At 41.3% G+C, this 14569-nt stretch overlaps 1 protein-coding gene across 5 annotated transcripts in view; it reads left to right on the plus strand.

Annotated features, from left to right (window-relative positions):
- The window catches only part of CAST (calpastatin), a 114372-nt gene that overhangs the window by 11317 nt on the left and 88486 nt on the right, over nucleotides 1-14569 (plus strand). For all 5 annotated transcript variants that reach the window (XM_073344562.2, XM_073344560.2, XM_073344563.2 and 2 more), the window contains exon 3: nucleotides 11467-11538. In XM_073344562.2, the coding sequence (XP_073200663.1) occupies nucleotides 11467-11538 (72 nt within the window). The remainder of the gene's footprint in view (nucleotides 1-11466; nucleotides 11539-14569) is intronic.

Here is a 14569-nt window from a genome sequence, read left to right on the forward strand (position 1 = left end):
TAGCCTTCTGGGTCACATCAAATACTTCTAATGAAATTCATGTAATACCAAACATATTGTAATACACATACTGTACCTCTCTATTAATTCAAAAGATCTGAAAACTATGAAATTTCAGTCATACTAGTGATTGTGTTGGTTAAATCTCAGTAGTGCCTTTGACACTTCCCAGATGAATGGTAATTTGCCTGTAACATGAGGTCTTCTCTCTTAATCATCTGGCTAAAACCAGTTTAAGTAAATATGATGCTGCCTGAAGGAACAATGGTTACTATAATACGCCCTCTCTGATTCTGTCTGCACGCTCCTTTTTGTGCCCAAGTTTTTCCAGCCTACCTTGAATAAAGGTAAAGGTTGTTATGCTCGCAACTTATAATGCCTGAATCATTGTTTATAGCCAATGCTGTGTTGCCAAACCTAGACAGTTTGGTGTGATGTGGGTTATCTCAAATTACTTTTGTCTTTTTTTAACTTGTAAGAGTGCTTTAGTTTACAACTCATAACAGTTTGACCATGAACATTTGTCTATGCAAGGAAGTGATCAAAAGTGACACCAGGTTTCTCCAACACAAGAGTTACCCTAAAAGAGGAAAAATTTTAATTATAAAATTAAAACAGTCTGATTTGTAAGAAGAGGGTGCTCTGTTCTAGTGTCAGTGCTCCCCCTACAGAAGGGAGGTGGTATATACATTCCATAATAACTTACTAAAGAAATAAATGCAGCATAATGAAATTAACTGTATAAAGGACATGCTAATTTTGAATGAGTGCCATATTGTTAGAGAGGTCCTTTGGCCAAGAAACTGAAGTGTACATGGGCATTGTCTCCATCAGAATCTCTAGCTAACCTCTTGCATGAACTCATCTACTTTAAGAATGTACAACAGCTGATTGTCAGCAAGCAGATATGCCTGACCGTAAACTTATAACTGCCACTCTCCAGACTATAGTACAGCTACTTCTCCATTCCCATTTGTAAGTTCTTGCTTCAGCAGCATCAAGGTGCTTATTTTAGTTAGAGCAATGAACCTCAGGTCTGGGGAAAAGAGGATGTGCTTATCACATCCAAGGCAAAACAGGTCAAAATCAGTTTATGGGGTTTTCTTTGGAGGCTAATTTAAACTTGTTTATGCTGTTATCAAACGCCTACTTGGTAAAATTACCTATGGCAAAGTGTTGTCTCCCTGATCCTCTGCATTAAGTGTATCAGACTAGCATGTTGTCCAATGCTAATTAGTGTTAGGATCATTCCTCTTTCTGGTTCTTGATTCCTTTATAGCTAGTAAGTATCAGCCACAAGAGTAGAGAGATTCATAGATAAGTTTATTACAGTGTTTGACACTTAAAACTACTGTTAAATAAAAAAAACATCAAGAGAGACAAGAAACAACAGAAGGAACAGGTACATGTAATACTTTTTATACAGGAAAAGCTACTGAAAAAGCTACTGAAAAATAACTCATTGTGAAACATATGTTAGCTCTTGTTTACAACTGAATTATATACAGTATAATTTGGATGGACTCTTGGATCCTCTAAAGTCCTTCCCTACTGTGCCTCCATGGGTGACTTAGGCAAGTCCTCTTCCTTTCTTGCTTGGTTTCAGGAAGGAATTGTGCAGCCTGGGAACCCAGCTGTCCCTTTCCTCTAGGCTTTACAGCAGGGATCGGCAACCTTTGGCACATGGCACGCCAGGGTAAGCCTGTTTGTTTACCCGGTACATCTGCGGGTTTGGCCAATTGTAGCTCTCACTGGCTGCGGTTCGCCATTCCAGGCCAATAGGGGCTGCGGGAAGTGGCGCAGGCTGAGGGATGTGGGGGCTTACCCCGGTGGGCCGCATGCCAAAGGTTGCCGATCCCTGCTTTACAGGATAGTTTAGGTTTTTCCTATACAGTATCCTTCCACCTCCTCAGTGAGCTGAGCCCATCTTTTCAGCTTGATTTCAAATTCCCCCACTGAGCTGTTACTCTTAATTTAGAAAAAATGATTTTCTAAATCATGCGGCAGCATGATGAGAGGAGGCAGGATTCAAAGCTGAGGCTGCTGGAGGACCAAACCAGTATGCTCCAGTGTATGGTTGATCTGCAGCAAAGGCAGCTGGAGCACAGACTGCCGCTACAGCCCCTGTGTAACCAACCGCCCTCCTCCCCAAGTTCCATAGCCTCCACACCCAGACGCCCAAGAACGCGGTGGGAGTGCCACCGGCTAACCAGCCACTCCGCCACAGAGGATTGCCCAAAAAACAGAAGGCTGGCATTCAATAAATGTTAAAGTTGTAAACTTTTAAAGTGCTGTGTGGCATTTTCCTTCCCTCCTCCACCACCCCTCCTGGGCTACCTTGGTAGTCATCCCCCTGTTTGTGTGATGAATGAATAAAGAATGCATGAATGTGAAGCAACAATGACTTTATTGCCTCTGCAAGCGGTGATCGAAGGGAGGAGGGGAGGGTGGTTAGCTTACAGGGAAATAGAGTGAACCAAGGGGCGGGGGATTTCATCAAGGAGAAACAAACAGAACTTTCACACCGTAGCCTGGCCAGTCATGAAACTGGTTTTTAAAGCTTCTCTGATATGTACCGCGCCCTCCTGTGCTCTTCTAACCGCCCTGGTGTCTGGCTGCGCATAACCAGCCAGGCGATTTGCCTCAACCTCCCACCCCGCCATAAACATCTCCCCCTTACTCTCACAGATATTGTGGAGCACACAGCAAGCAGTAATAACAGTGGGAATATTGGTTTCGCTGAGGTCTAAGCGAGTCAGTAAACTGTGCCAGCGCGCCTTTAAACGTCCAAATGCACATTCTACCACCATTCTGCACTTGCTCAGCCTGTAGTTGAACAGCTCCTGACCACTGTCCAGGCTGCCTGTGTACGGCTTCATGAGCCATGCCATTAAGGGGTAGGCTGGGTCCCCAAGGATACATATAGGCATTTCAACATCCCCAACAGTTATTTTCTGGTCTGGGAATAAAGTCCCTTCCTGCAGCTTTTGAAACAGACCAGAGTTCCTGAAGATGCAAGCGTCATGTACCTTTCCCGGCCATCCCACGTTGATGTTGGTGAAACGTCCCTTGTGATCCACCAGAGCTTGCAGCACTATCGAAAAGTACCCCTTGCGGTTTATGTACTCGGCGGCTTGGTGCTCTGGTGCCAAGATAGGGATATGGGTTCCGTCTATAGCCCCACCACCGTTAGGGAATCCCATTGCAGCAAAGCCATCCACTATGACCTGCACATTTCCCAGGGTCACTACCCTTGATATCAGCAGATCTTTGATTGTGTGGGCTACTTGCATCACAGCAACCCCCACAGTAGATTTGCCCACTCCAAATTGATTCCCAACTGACCGGTAACTGTCTGGCATTGCAAGCTTCCACAGGGCTATCTATCGCCACTCGCTTCTCAACTGTGAGGGCTGCTCTCATCTTGGTATTCATGCGCTTCAGGGCAGGGGAAAGCAAGTCACAAAGTTTCATGAAAGTGTCCTTACGCATGCAAAAGTTTCGCAGCTACTGGGAATCGTCCCAGACCTGCAACACTATGCAGTCCCACCAGTCTGTGCTTGTTTCCCGAGCCCAGAACTGGCGTTCCACAGCATGAACCTGCCCCATTAGCACCATGATGCATGATTGGCAGGGCCCATGCTTTCAGAGAAATCTGTGTCCATGTCCTGATCACTCACGTTACCGCGCTGATGTCGCCTCCTCGCCCGGTATCACTTTGCCAGGTTCTGGTGCTGCATATACTGCTGGATAATGCATGTGGTGTTTAATGTGCTCCTAATTGCCAACGTGAGCTGAGCGGCCTCAATGCTTGCCTTGGTATGGCGTCCGCACAGAAAAAAGGCGCGGAACGATTGTCTGCCGTTGCTCTGACGGAGGGAGGGGCGACTGACGACATGGCTTACAGGGTTGGCTTCAGGGAGCTAAAATCAACAAAGGGGGTGGCTTTACATCAAGGAGTATTTCAGGCAGGACTTCACGGAGGGTTCCAATAAGAAATGGTGCACCTAAGTTATTGTTCTTATTGGAACAAGGAGGTTAGTCTGGCCTCTGATTGATACATGGCTAGATTTACCTCGCTGCACCTTCTCTGTGAGTGACTGCAGTGTGACCTAGAGGAATGAGTCCCCAAGACGGGGGAGGAGGCAAATGAGTACCAAACAAATCTGGTCTATTTCTTGTTTTGATCCACTCCATCTATCTTTTACATCTTTGGCTGGCAGCAGACGGTGCAGTACGACTGCTAGCCATCCTCATCTCTTGCCTGCCCGGCAGAAGATGATGCAATAGGACTGCTAGCAATCTGTATTGCCTGCCTGCTCACCATAAGATGGTTCAATAGGACTGACTGCAGGACTAAAGAGAATGACCTGGTCAAGTCACTCCAGATTTAGTCCCTGCACCCATGTCTGCCCAGGCGCTCCTGATCGACCTCACACCTCAGGACATGACGATGATGGCTACCAGTCCTATTGCACCGTCTGCTGCCACAAGGCAATGGGTTGCTGCTGCTGTGTAGCAATGCAGTACCACGTCTGCCGGCACCCAGGAGACATATGGTGACAGTGAGCTGAGTGCGCTCCATGCTTGCCGTGGTATGGTGTCTGCACAGATAACTCAGGAAAAAAGGCGCAAAACGATTGTTTGCCCTTGCTTTCACGGAGGGAGGGAGGGAACGGGGCCTGACGATATGTACCCAGAACCACCCGCGACAATGTTTTAGCCCCATCAGGCATTGGGATCTCAACCCAGAATTCCAATGGGCAGCGGAGACTGCGGGAACTGTGGGATAGCTACCCACAGTGCAACGCTCCGGAAGTCGACTCTAGCCTCGGTACGGTGGAAGCACTCCGCCGAGTTAATGCACTTAATGCACTTAGAGCATTTTCTGTGGGGCACACACACTTGAATATATAAAACCGATTTCTAAAAAACCGACTTCTGTAAATTTGACCTTATTCCGTAGTGTAGACATACCCTAAGACTCTGTAGAAGGCTATTATTAAACTTTTTATTCTGAGAAAACATTGTGCAGGTTTTGGACCGTAACCCTGGTCGGTGTGTATCTTCTTCTGAGACTTCAGGGTGGAATTATGTGTTGCAACAGTGAGTGGCACAGCACCTAACTTTGGGGCTTTAATTACATGAAAATTACATGAACAGCACCAGAATCCACAAAGCGAAGTTAGGCACTTTATACAATGAATGGGGACAGATAGGCATTTTGGAATGTGATCCATAAAAACCAGGACACTTGGGGGAAGCAGCCTAAGGTAGCCAATAGGAGATACTGACCAGAAGGGAGTGTATGCTAAGCCCCACCCCTGTCTCAGAGATGGGCATCTATGTCTGTGCTTCAGGGAGGTGCCTAGAGATCCACAGAATGGAACCAGCTGCCTGGAATTGGGCAGTATAGGCACCTAAACTGCTTTTTGAAGGAGTGAGTTGGCTGCCTGTCTCACTTAGTCCTGGTGGTGGTAGGACTGTTGCCTACCTTATAGCTCTTAGCCCAATGGTTAGAGCATTCACCTGAGATGTGGGAGACCCAAGCTCAATTCCCTCCTTTCTGCCTGAGGAGGAGAGAGGATTTGAACAAGAGTCTTCCATATCTCAGGAGAGTGCTCTATCCACTAAGCTATGGGATATTGTGGTGTGGGACTCCTTCAGTCTCTCCTGTTGAAGCTGTTGCACTTTGGATGAATAATGAAAGAATGATTGGAGCAGGGGGACTGGACCCTCCTCCCGGATTGGTGCCCTTACCATTGGAATACAGAATCATTCGTATTTACTCTCTCTTTCTCGTCAGTGACTGTTCCACTGTGGATAAATACCTAAAATGTCAAGGACTGCATACTATTTTATTTAACCTGCTAAACAACTTTAGTTCTAGTATCAATAACCAATAATCAATAACCTCTGAACTTCTGCAAATTAAAAAATAAAATTGGAACTAAGTAATAATCCAAATTATATGACCTACTTTCCAGGTTTCTTGTGGGCAATTATAGACTGAAAACTAGCTTTCAATGTTATATTACAGTAAAAAAGGCCAGTGCAGTTTGTGGGTTGCACATGCAGAGGTTTCATATCATGGAGCAGAATGTTAGTTAAACACATGCAGAATATTGTGTTTGGTTCTGGCTACCTCGTTATCAGAAAGACACTGGCAGAATACAGAGAGGCACAATGAAAATGATTGGGAGTCCTGAGGAATTGGTTTATGTTGAAAGAAGAATTTAAAAAATCACATATGTGTAATTTAGCTAAGCAGTAGCTGTAAGGGGATGTGATACTGCTTGAAAATTTCTGGAAACGTAAATGCCAAAGAGAGAGAGAGAGGAATTATTTAGAGTAGTAGAGGGTTTACTAGTAATTATGAGATAAAATTAAGAAAGGGACAGTTTAGCCTGAATATCAGGAAGATCTAACTATGAACTCTATTAAGGTATAAAATAATCTCCCAAGGAAATAAGTGGAAGCCCTTTCTTGGGACACTGAAAATTAGACTGGAAAAAACATAGCAAATGTACTGTAGAGAGCAATTGGTAAGGCATAATCCCACGTAGGTGAGGAGGTACACTAGATGACTCCGTAAGACTTCCATTTTTAGCATTTTATTCCATGATCTTTTGGTGTTAATGGTGGGCGTTAAGAGCCTGCAGTTTGAGGATAATTCTTTTAATGATATTTCAGGTATGAGATATATATATAATCATAGTAGTGCTTCTGTAATTAGTCCATGACTGCATATATATAGACACCAGCTGAAATATACGCCTATAGCATAAGGAGGAAGAGAGCGTAGGTCTCTTTGCTGCTAATTTTATCAGGTCTCTGCCAGAGTTTGTTTGGGTCCCAGATTTTACAAGTTTTTTAAAACAGTAGGATGTATCTGTGTGATTGCATCATAAATGTTTTAAGACCACATTGAATAACTTAAAAATCCAAACAGTTCTTTAAGTGGAAGAACCCAGTGTCTTTGGAGCTTAAAAATTCAAGGATGAAATTCTGACTCCATTGAAGTCAACTGGAGTTTTGGCATTGACTTCAGTGAGGCCAGGATTTCACCCCTGAACTCTTTACTGTGTTGTGCTATGCCTGTAGTGTAGACAGCAGCTCAAGTGTGTGACTTTTCTTCATTAACGAACATTTTTCTTCCAATGTATGTTACCAGGTTGAGGCAACTGAGCTAAGTATAGTACCGCAGGCAACTAAAGCAGGAACAACAAGCAGATGAGGCCAGTATCAGGATCCAGGGATATCCATTCTGCTCTGCTGTGTTCTTGTCCTTGAAGAAAATGGTGCAGAGCAGCCTTATTTCTCTCTCGCCTCCCCAACAGCCCAGACCTTCTCTCTCTCTCTGTCTCACCAACCCCTTCCCCACTCGCATCTACACTCTTTCTGCCTATCTTGCTCCTTTACTTCCTTCCCTCTGGGCAGAACCTGCACTCACTGTAGTTTCCTCTCTCCTGCGGCTCTTTCTGAAGGGGAGGGGAGTTGGAAACCTGCAGTGCCTGGAACTTTTGCTTGGTCCCTGCTGCAACCAGTGGGCCTCCAGGAGCTCTGTGGGGCACAGAGGGAGTGTGCCACTCTATTCCTCTTTGTATATGCGCCCTTACATGGCTGGCCAGTATGTGTAACTTCTGTTAGTGCTAAATGGAGTGCATCAAAAGGTGAATATGCAAGTCAGGTATATGCACTTTACTGGTTAGTCTAGCTGTATGTTAGATTTTTAAAGGGTTTAGAGTGTTCTCCATTCATTTTAAATTTTAGATTGTAATCCAGCAAGGTGCTGAATAGAGTCAGATGGTGGAAAAAATGGGACAAAAAAGTCACAAAAAAAGTTAACAATTTTTCACTGAAAATTGAAAAAAATTTGACCAACTCTAGTGCTGAGTAAAATGAACGAACTCCTGTTGACTTACAATGGAGGTGGGCATCCATCACCTTGCACGATCAAATACTTAGGGTCATATTATAGCGGCTCATGTAAAATTTTGTGTGCAAGAAATATAGTGTTGCCGTTTGGCTGAATATACAATGTTAGAAATATCCTCTACCTCTGGATACCCCATGTTAGGTGAACTTTTGCAGTAGCTCAAAATACCAAAGCATTTCCAAGAATGTTGTACCTTTGTCAAAATGGGTTACCCTGTTGATGTTTTTGAAAGGTTATGTTTTTGTTTTAAAAAATGTTTTTAAATCAATACATTGACTTCAAATTTAGGATAAAATGCAGCTAGTCTAATATTTCAGAAGTAAGTTCCAAATATACAGTAATAGAGCGTCATATCATGCAAGTCTTTTGAGATCCTCCAACTGAATTCATCAGGGAATTCTCTTAAAAAAAATCTGTCAAGATTAGAAGTATACTTAGAAAGTTGCACCTGGGGAAGGAAATTAGTGGCTTTCTATTGTGGTAGGAACTCAAGAATAGAGGTGATACGTCTGATGTGTCTGTTGATTTTCCAGCCTCTAATCACAATCATCAGAATGCTGATTCCGATCTTGCGTACCCAGTTGCCAATTGCGAGTAACTCCATTGAAAATCCCTGATGCATTTCTTTTTAAAAGAATGAAAAGATTAATGCTTTTTAAACTAGTTAAACTGTTATACTGTATAGTGAATTTTAAGAGATTGAAGCTGACAGTGTCCCTTTAAAATGTCCCTGATGCTGTAGAAGTGCTCAGTACCTACTGAAGTCAGTGGATGTTGAGAGCATTCAGCAACATTTCTTATCCTAGGACAGTAATAAGAAAATTGGTGTCCGGATGTATAAAAAATATGTACATCAGACACTGCACCATTTCAGACTGACGTACATTTTAGTACATAATCACATTGTGTAATTCATTATGTTGATGCAAACAGATTATATCATCTCCTGTATTATTGCATGGTTAACATCTGGGTAATTTTTTTTCAGGTGCTCCGGCTGTGTATGGAGTTGATTCACATGATTTGATTTACCTTGTTTTGTATATTTAACTACAAATTTTTTTGGAAAAGACTAATCTATTTTATTATATAGAGTAAAATATCACACAAACTTCTGCTGTAATCCAAAGATCGAATCTGACCATCACCATGGCATCTGAGCATCTAACAAACATATTAAAGTGAGCACGATTGTATTACAGCAGCAAACAGAGGCCACAACGGATATGGCAGTCCTGTTGTGCTAGACACCACATATAGCAAGAGGTAGTTCCTGCCCTGTAAAGTCTACAGTCTAGTGCTAGGTTTTCAAGAAGTTTAAATGAAATACCTGCTGCTAATAAGGAGCTGCTAAGGAGGAGCTCGGCTATTCAGGAGGGCCTCAGCTCTGTCCTCTGGATCAAGAGGAGCTCCCTGGGAGGCTTCCGTTGGAACTCTACCGGGCATGTCCCACTGGGCGAAGGCCCCAAGGCCGATCCAGGACATGCTGGAGGGATTAAATCTCCCAGTTTGCCTGTTGTGGAGGAAAAGGAGGTCTGGTCCTTTCTGCTGTCCGTGCTGCTGCCGTGACCTTCACCAGGAAAAGTGGCATAAAGGAAAAAAGAAGAAGAAGAGCTGCTGCTAATTCTAATTAGCTAATTAATTTAGTTTAACGAGAGCAACTGGAAATGGTCTTTGTTTTGAAAGGACACTAAGGTTAATTGGGATTAAAAAGTAATTTACTTTTGAAGTTGTTTTGATGAAAATCTAAACTTCAGGATTTCCTTGATGGTATTTAACAGTAATACAGCACTAAATTTCTTTTCCAAAATGAACATCAAATTTACTGTGTGTCCTAGCAACCAAATCTGTGCAGCCATACTGTGACTGGATGCAATTTTTTAGGTGTCCAGCAAGGCACCGATCCTCTAAACACTTAAGCATGTAGTTAGCTTTATGAATGTGAGTTGTCCCAAATGTACAAGCATCATCACACTAACAGTATTATTGGTTTTGGCACATGATACTGTGCTCATTTGGTTTTCATTTTTTTCATAATGCTAAATCCAAGCCTGAAATATTTGAAGAAAATACCATCAATTTCCTCCTGCACGTACATTTTGGAAAATGTACTTGTGGGCCACACTTCAATGATGTAGTATGTATATATCTGTGAACAGAGTATTGCCCTTTGCACTGGTTCACTAGCTGAAGTTCAGCTTCAGAAGGGCCGCTTTAGTCTTTGTAATTTAAAAATTTTGTTTGTGCAGGAGAAATTCTCTCCGTTCATATTGTGTTCTGGAGCTAAAGTCAGAAGGAAAGAACATGATGTGGCGTTTATCTTTATGAATGATATCTTTTGTTTGTGTTTGAGGCTACTAATCTATCACAGTCCCTTATGTCTGATGGGCTGAATATTGGTGTTTCTTCATTTTGTATAGTAATTTCCTTACCAGGCCGCTGCAGGAGCCTGGTAAGGAACCAGCAGCCTGCAGGCTTTTCTGTGTTTAGGGGATCGTTCAAAATACTCTGCTGTAAAATCTCAGGAGTTCATATACCTGAGAGAGGTCTTCTGTCTCTAAGTAGGTTTTCTCTATCTGTTTCTTCTGAAAGACAATAGTTCTTTGCATCCATTGCTCAAGGTTGATTTTTCTAGCCACTTCTGATTTTTATCACAATTTCATTCCAGTTGTATACCAATGTAAGTCCATTAGTATCATTGGCGTTACACTGACATGAAACTGCAGTCATGCAGAAATTAATTATTTGCTGTGTTTTTGTTCCATCTGCACACACATTTGTTTAATTTGAAAGCCCTCAATTCTACCTATCAGTATTTGTATGTGTAAGCACCTCTTTGCCTCATTTCTCCCTCTCTGCACGTTGCACCACGTTGTTCACATGTCATCAAGAAGGGAAACTATTGCTGCATCCACAGTACTTTTTACACAGATGCTTTTATAGGCTTTTCTGTTTTGAAGATAATTTTCTCCTGTATAATTTCTGTTCAATAATCTAAATGTGACATGAAGGAACCAGGGCATGTTGCTAATGCAGGTTTAAAAAAAAAAATATTTTTTTTCAAGCTTGCACTGATTGTGTTTTGTTTTTAATTTAAAAAAATCAAGCTATCTGACTTCAGTTTACAGCAGTTACTCTTGAAGTATCATGAGATACAGATGATTACATATGGCTTCACTGTTAACCAAAACGAGCACCTCAATTTTAGGAAATAGCGTAGATTTATATATGATTATATATGAAGTATGAAAAATAATTCAGTCTGCAATAACTGCTCTGCTCACAAGAAAACCATCTCAAATGATCCTCTGGTGATCTGAATTATAACTCTGAAAACTGCTTCAGATGACTTGTAAAGCAGACACTGAATATAAATGAACTTGTTAGTATTTTGAATAAAATAGTCTAAGAAACAGAACCCTCAGAGAATCTTTTTATAAATGAAGTATTTTGCTCCGCTTTACCAGTATATTCTGACATATTGTTCCCCCCCCCCCTTCTTTTGTATTTATGCTTTTATTTCACAGATGAAACCTGCAAGCACTAGTGCCAGTCAGTCTCCTAAAACACATACAAGTGGAGCAACTTCTGCCAGTAAGGTAACTTGCATTTTTCAGAGATGATAAACTTGCGATAGGGATTAACAATAATTGCATCAATGAGAGTTATAATAAACCTCAGTGTAGACTGGAGATTTAACAATATGCCTTTATAAAAATGCATTTTTGGTTTAGTTTTAAAAATAGTTAATCCAAATTTTGGAATCTGTAGAATTAAGCTGTTTATCCTAATGTTTTCTGGGTTTTTTAAAATGTATTCTTTGTGGTTTAGGCCCAAATCCTCAAGGGCATTTAGGTGTCTAACTCACAATGATTTCAGTGTGAAATAGGTGCTTAAATACCTTTTGACGTTTTGAGAATCTGGATCTTAGCATAATGCAGATATAATATATGTTATCCAAAGCAGAATAGTCATATTTTCAGAAACAAACTCTGACATAACTGATCTGTCTGTTTTGTCGACTGAAATGCAATCATTTGCTTGAATAGATAAATATAATTTCCAAAGTATATTTAGGTACAGTTTTCTTAACTTCATTAACAAAAATCAACTCAAACATTGAGGTCTTTGAACCAAAGCCCATTGATGTCAAAGGGAGTCCCTAAGTGAACTGAGTGATCTATTTAAAAAAATAAAGATGAAGATAAGTCAAAATTTCTTAAAGCTATGAAGTGATAAATGTTCAAGTATCTCAGAAAAAAAACACTGTATGAGTTAATTATACTTTGTATTAAGTGAAATAAAAGTTCCAATTCCAGAGCAAGTAGATGTGGTAGCTAACTTATACTTGTTTTTCACTACAACACCACTTCAGTTTTTTTGTTTCTGAGGACCTCAGAGCATTGTGCAAGCACTGAATTAGACCTCACTGCACCACTGTTAGGTAGACAAAGGATGTATAATGCAATTTCACCCACTACTCTGGGGTGGAAAGCAACTGCTATTAAACAGTACTCAATAACATTTCAGTTTAGGATAAGAAGTGAAGAATACTCTTATTGAGCTGGAATTGCAGGCGCATTGAGGCAGAATGCCAGTGCCTACTAATAGTATGCCAGGACTTTAGTCCAGTACTGAGTCGAGAAATGCCACCAGTACCATTTTGTTCAGCACCTATGTTCTTTGGAGGTCTCCCATCTATGGGTTAAATCCTGGCCCCACTGAAGTCAATGGCAACACTTACATTAACTTCAGTGGGCCCAGGATTGCACACCAAGTATGTGGTCTGATCCTGTGAGATCTGACAAGATCATAGCACTGATAATTGTAATGATCTGATGGCTAAGTGCCAAAATAGAGGTCAATGTTAACAAATGATTTACAAATTGGAGTGTAAACTATAAGGATGTGTAGTGCTAAGAAAAGCAATAATGAGTGCAAGAGAAAAGAATTAGTGGTTTACAGCATGAAATAAAAGCAAAGCAATACATGGAAAATCACCTTTAAACTCCCCTTTCATTTCTGTTCATGGCACCTTCATAAACAGAATTAGGGACTACTGATTTCAGGAAGCTTGGCAGGTCCAGGATACTTTTTGTGGCCTAATAATTGGCTGGGAAGAGTCTGCAACCCAACATACAACTGAAAGCCATTAATTCCCCCCGAAAAGGAGGACTTGTGGCACCTTAGAGACTAACAAATTTATTAGAGCATAAGCTCTCATGAGCTATAGCTCACTTCATCGGATGCATACTTTGCTACTCTGAAACCTACCATTAATTCCCAAGAATTCCCCGCATTGAGTTCATCATTTGTGTTTTGAATAGAAACGAAACCATATGGGATGTGCATTATTTATATATATATATATATATATATATATATATATATATATATATATTTTTTATGGATCACTAGTTTCATAGAATCTCTGAGATCTTTTCACTTCTGACTTCTGTTAGGTCATCGAGACCTTCTCCCTGCTCAGGCAGCATTATTTCCTGTTGTATTAGTTCTTTGTTCAGTTTAGTTTCAACCGTCTCAAATGTTGGGCTTCTATCCCACTTTCCCAGAGAGATTTCTGTGCCTGATTGATCTGACTGACAGGAAGTGTTTCTGCTCTCAGGTTACATTTTTATTATCCTAAATTATTTTTCTTCCCGGGTGTTTTACATCCATTCGGGGTATTTGTAAACTCTTTCTTTGTCCGCCTCCTAATTGTGGCAAACTTAGAATATACATATTTAGCTCCTTCAGTTTTTCTCATTAGTGTATTCCCTCATGAATCTCTAATCATTTTTGGGTTCTTCCTCTAACTTCCTTCCACTTTTTCTACATCTTTCTGATGTAGGCTAAAACTGAATGCAGTATTCCATGTGTGGTTACACACACAATATAATGCTTCTGCATATGGATCCTCAGATTGCATTTATCTCATGCTGTGTATCGTGTTGCAAACTCATTTCTAAGGGCGTGTCGACACTGCTATGCAGTTTGCAAATGTCAGTGAGTATCAAAGTGCTGTGCTGTAACTCTCCCATGTGGATGCTGTGGGCATGAGCTGAAAGCTCCATTGTTCACACTAATTTATTTTTTAGACACCATATAACATGAATCTAACGTGATACCTGTGGTACCACACAAGACATTTCTCCCCCTCCTCACAAACTGGCCATATTGATTATCTATTACCAGGTCTATGCTACCCTTTACTTCGGTATAACTTACGTCACTCAGGGGTGTGAGTAAGCCACCCACCTGTGTGACATAAGTTACACCAACCTAAGCACCAGTGTGGATATCGCTATGTCGGCAGGAGAGCTTGTCTCATTGACATATCTACTGCATCTCGCGGAGGTGGATATATTACGCTGATGGGAGAGCTGTCTCCTGTCAGCATAGAGCATCTTCTCCAGACACATTACACGGTGCAGCTGCATCGATGTAGCACTTCTAGTGTAGACTAGCCCTAGGAACTTTGTTTATCAGCCAGTATTCAATTCATAGGTTAGTGCTCAAACAGCTTGTAGAGAAACTAATTTTATAGTCGAATTACATGGGCTACTATATCACATGCTTTACTGATATCCAAATGTACCTACCACTTTTGGTACTTTATCTAATTTTGTA

This window comes from Lepidochelys kempii, chromosome 5, assembly GCF_965140285.1.
Source record: "Lepidochelys kempii isolate rLepKem1 chromosome 5, rLepKem1.hap1, whole genome shotgun sequence".
Classification (NCBI taxonomy): Eukaryota; Metazoa; Chordata; order Testudines; family Cheloniidae; genus Lepidochelys; species Lepidochelys kempii.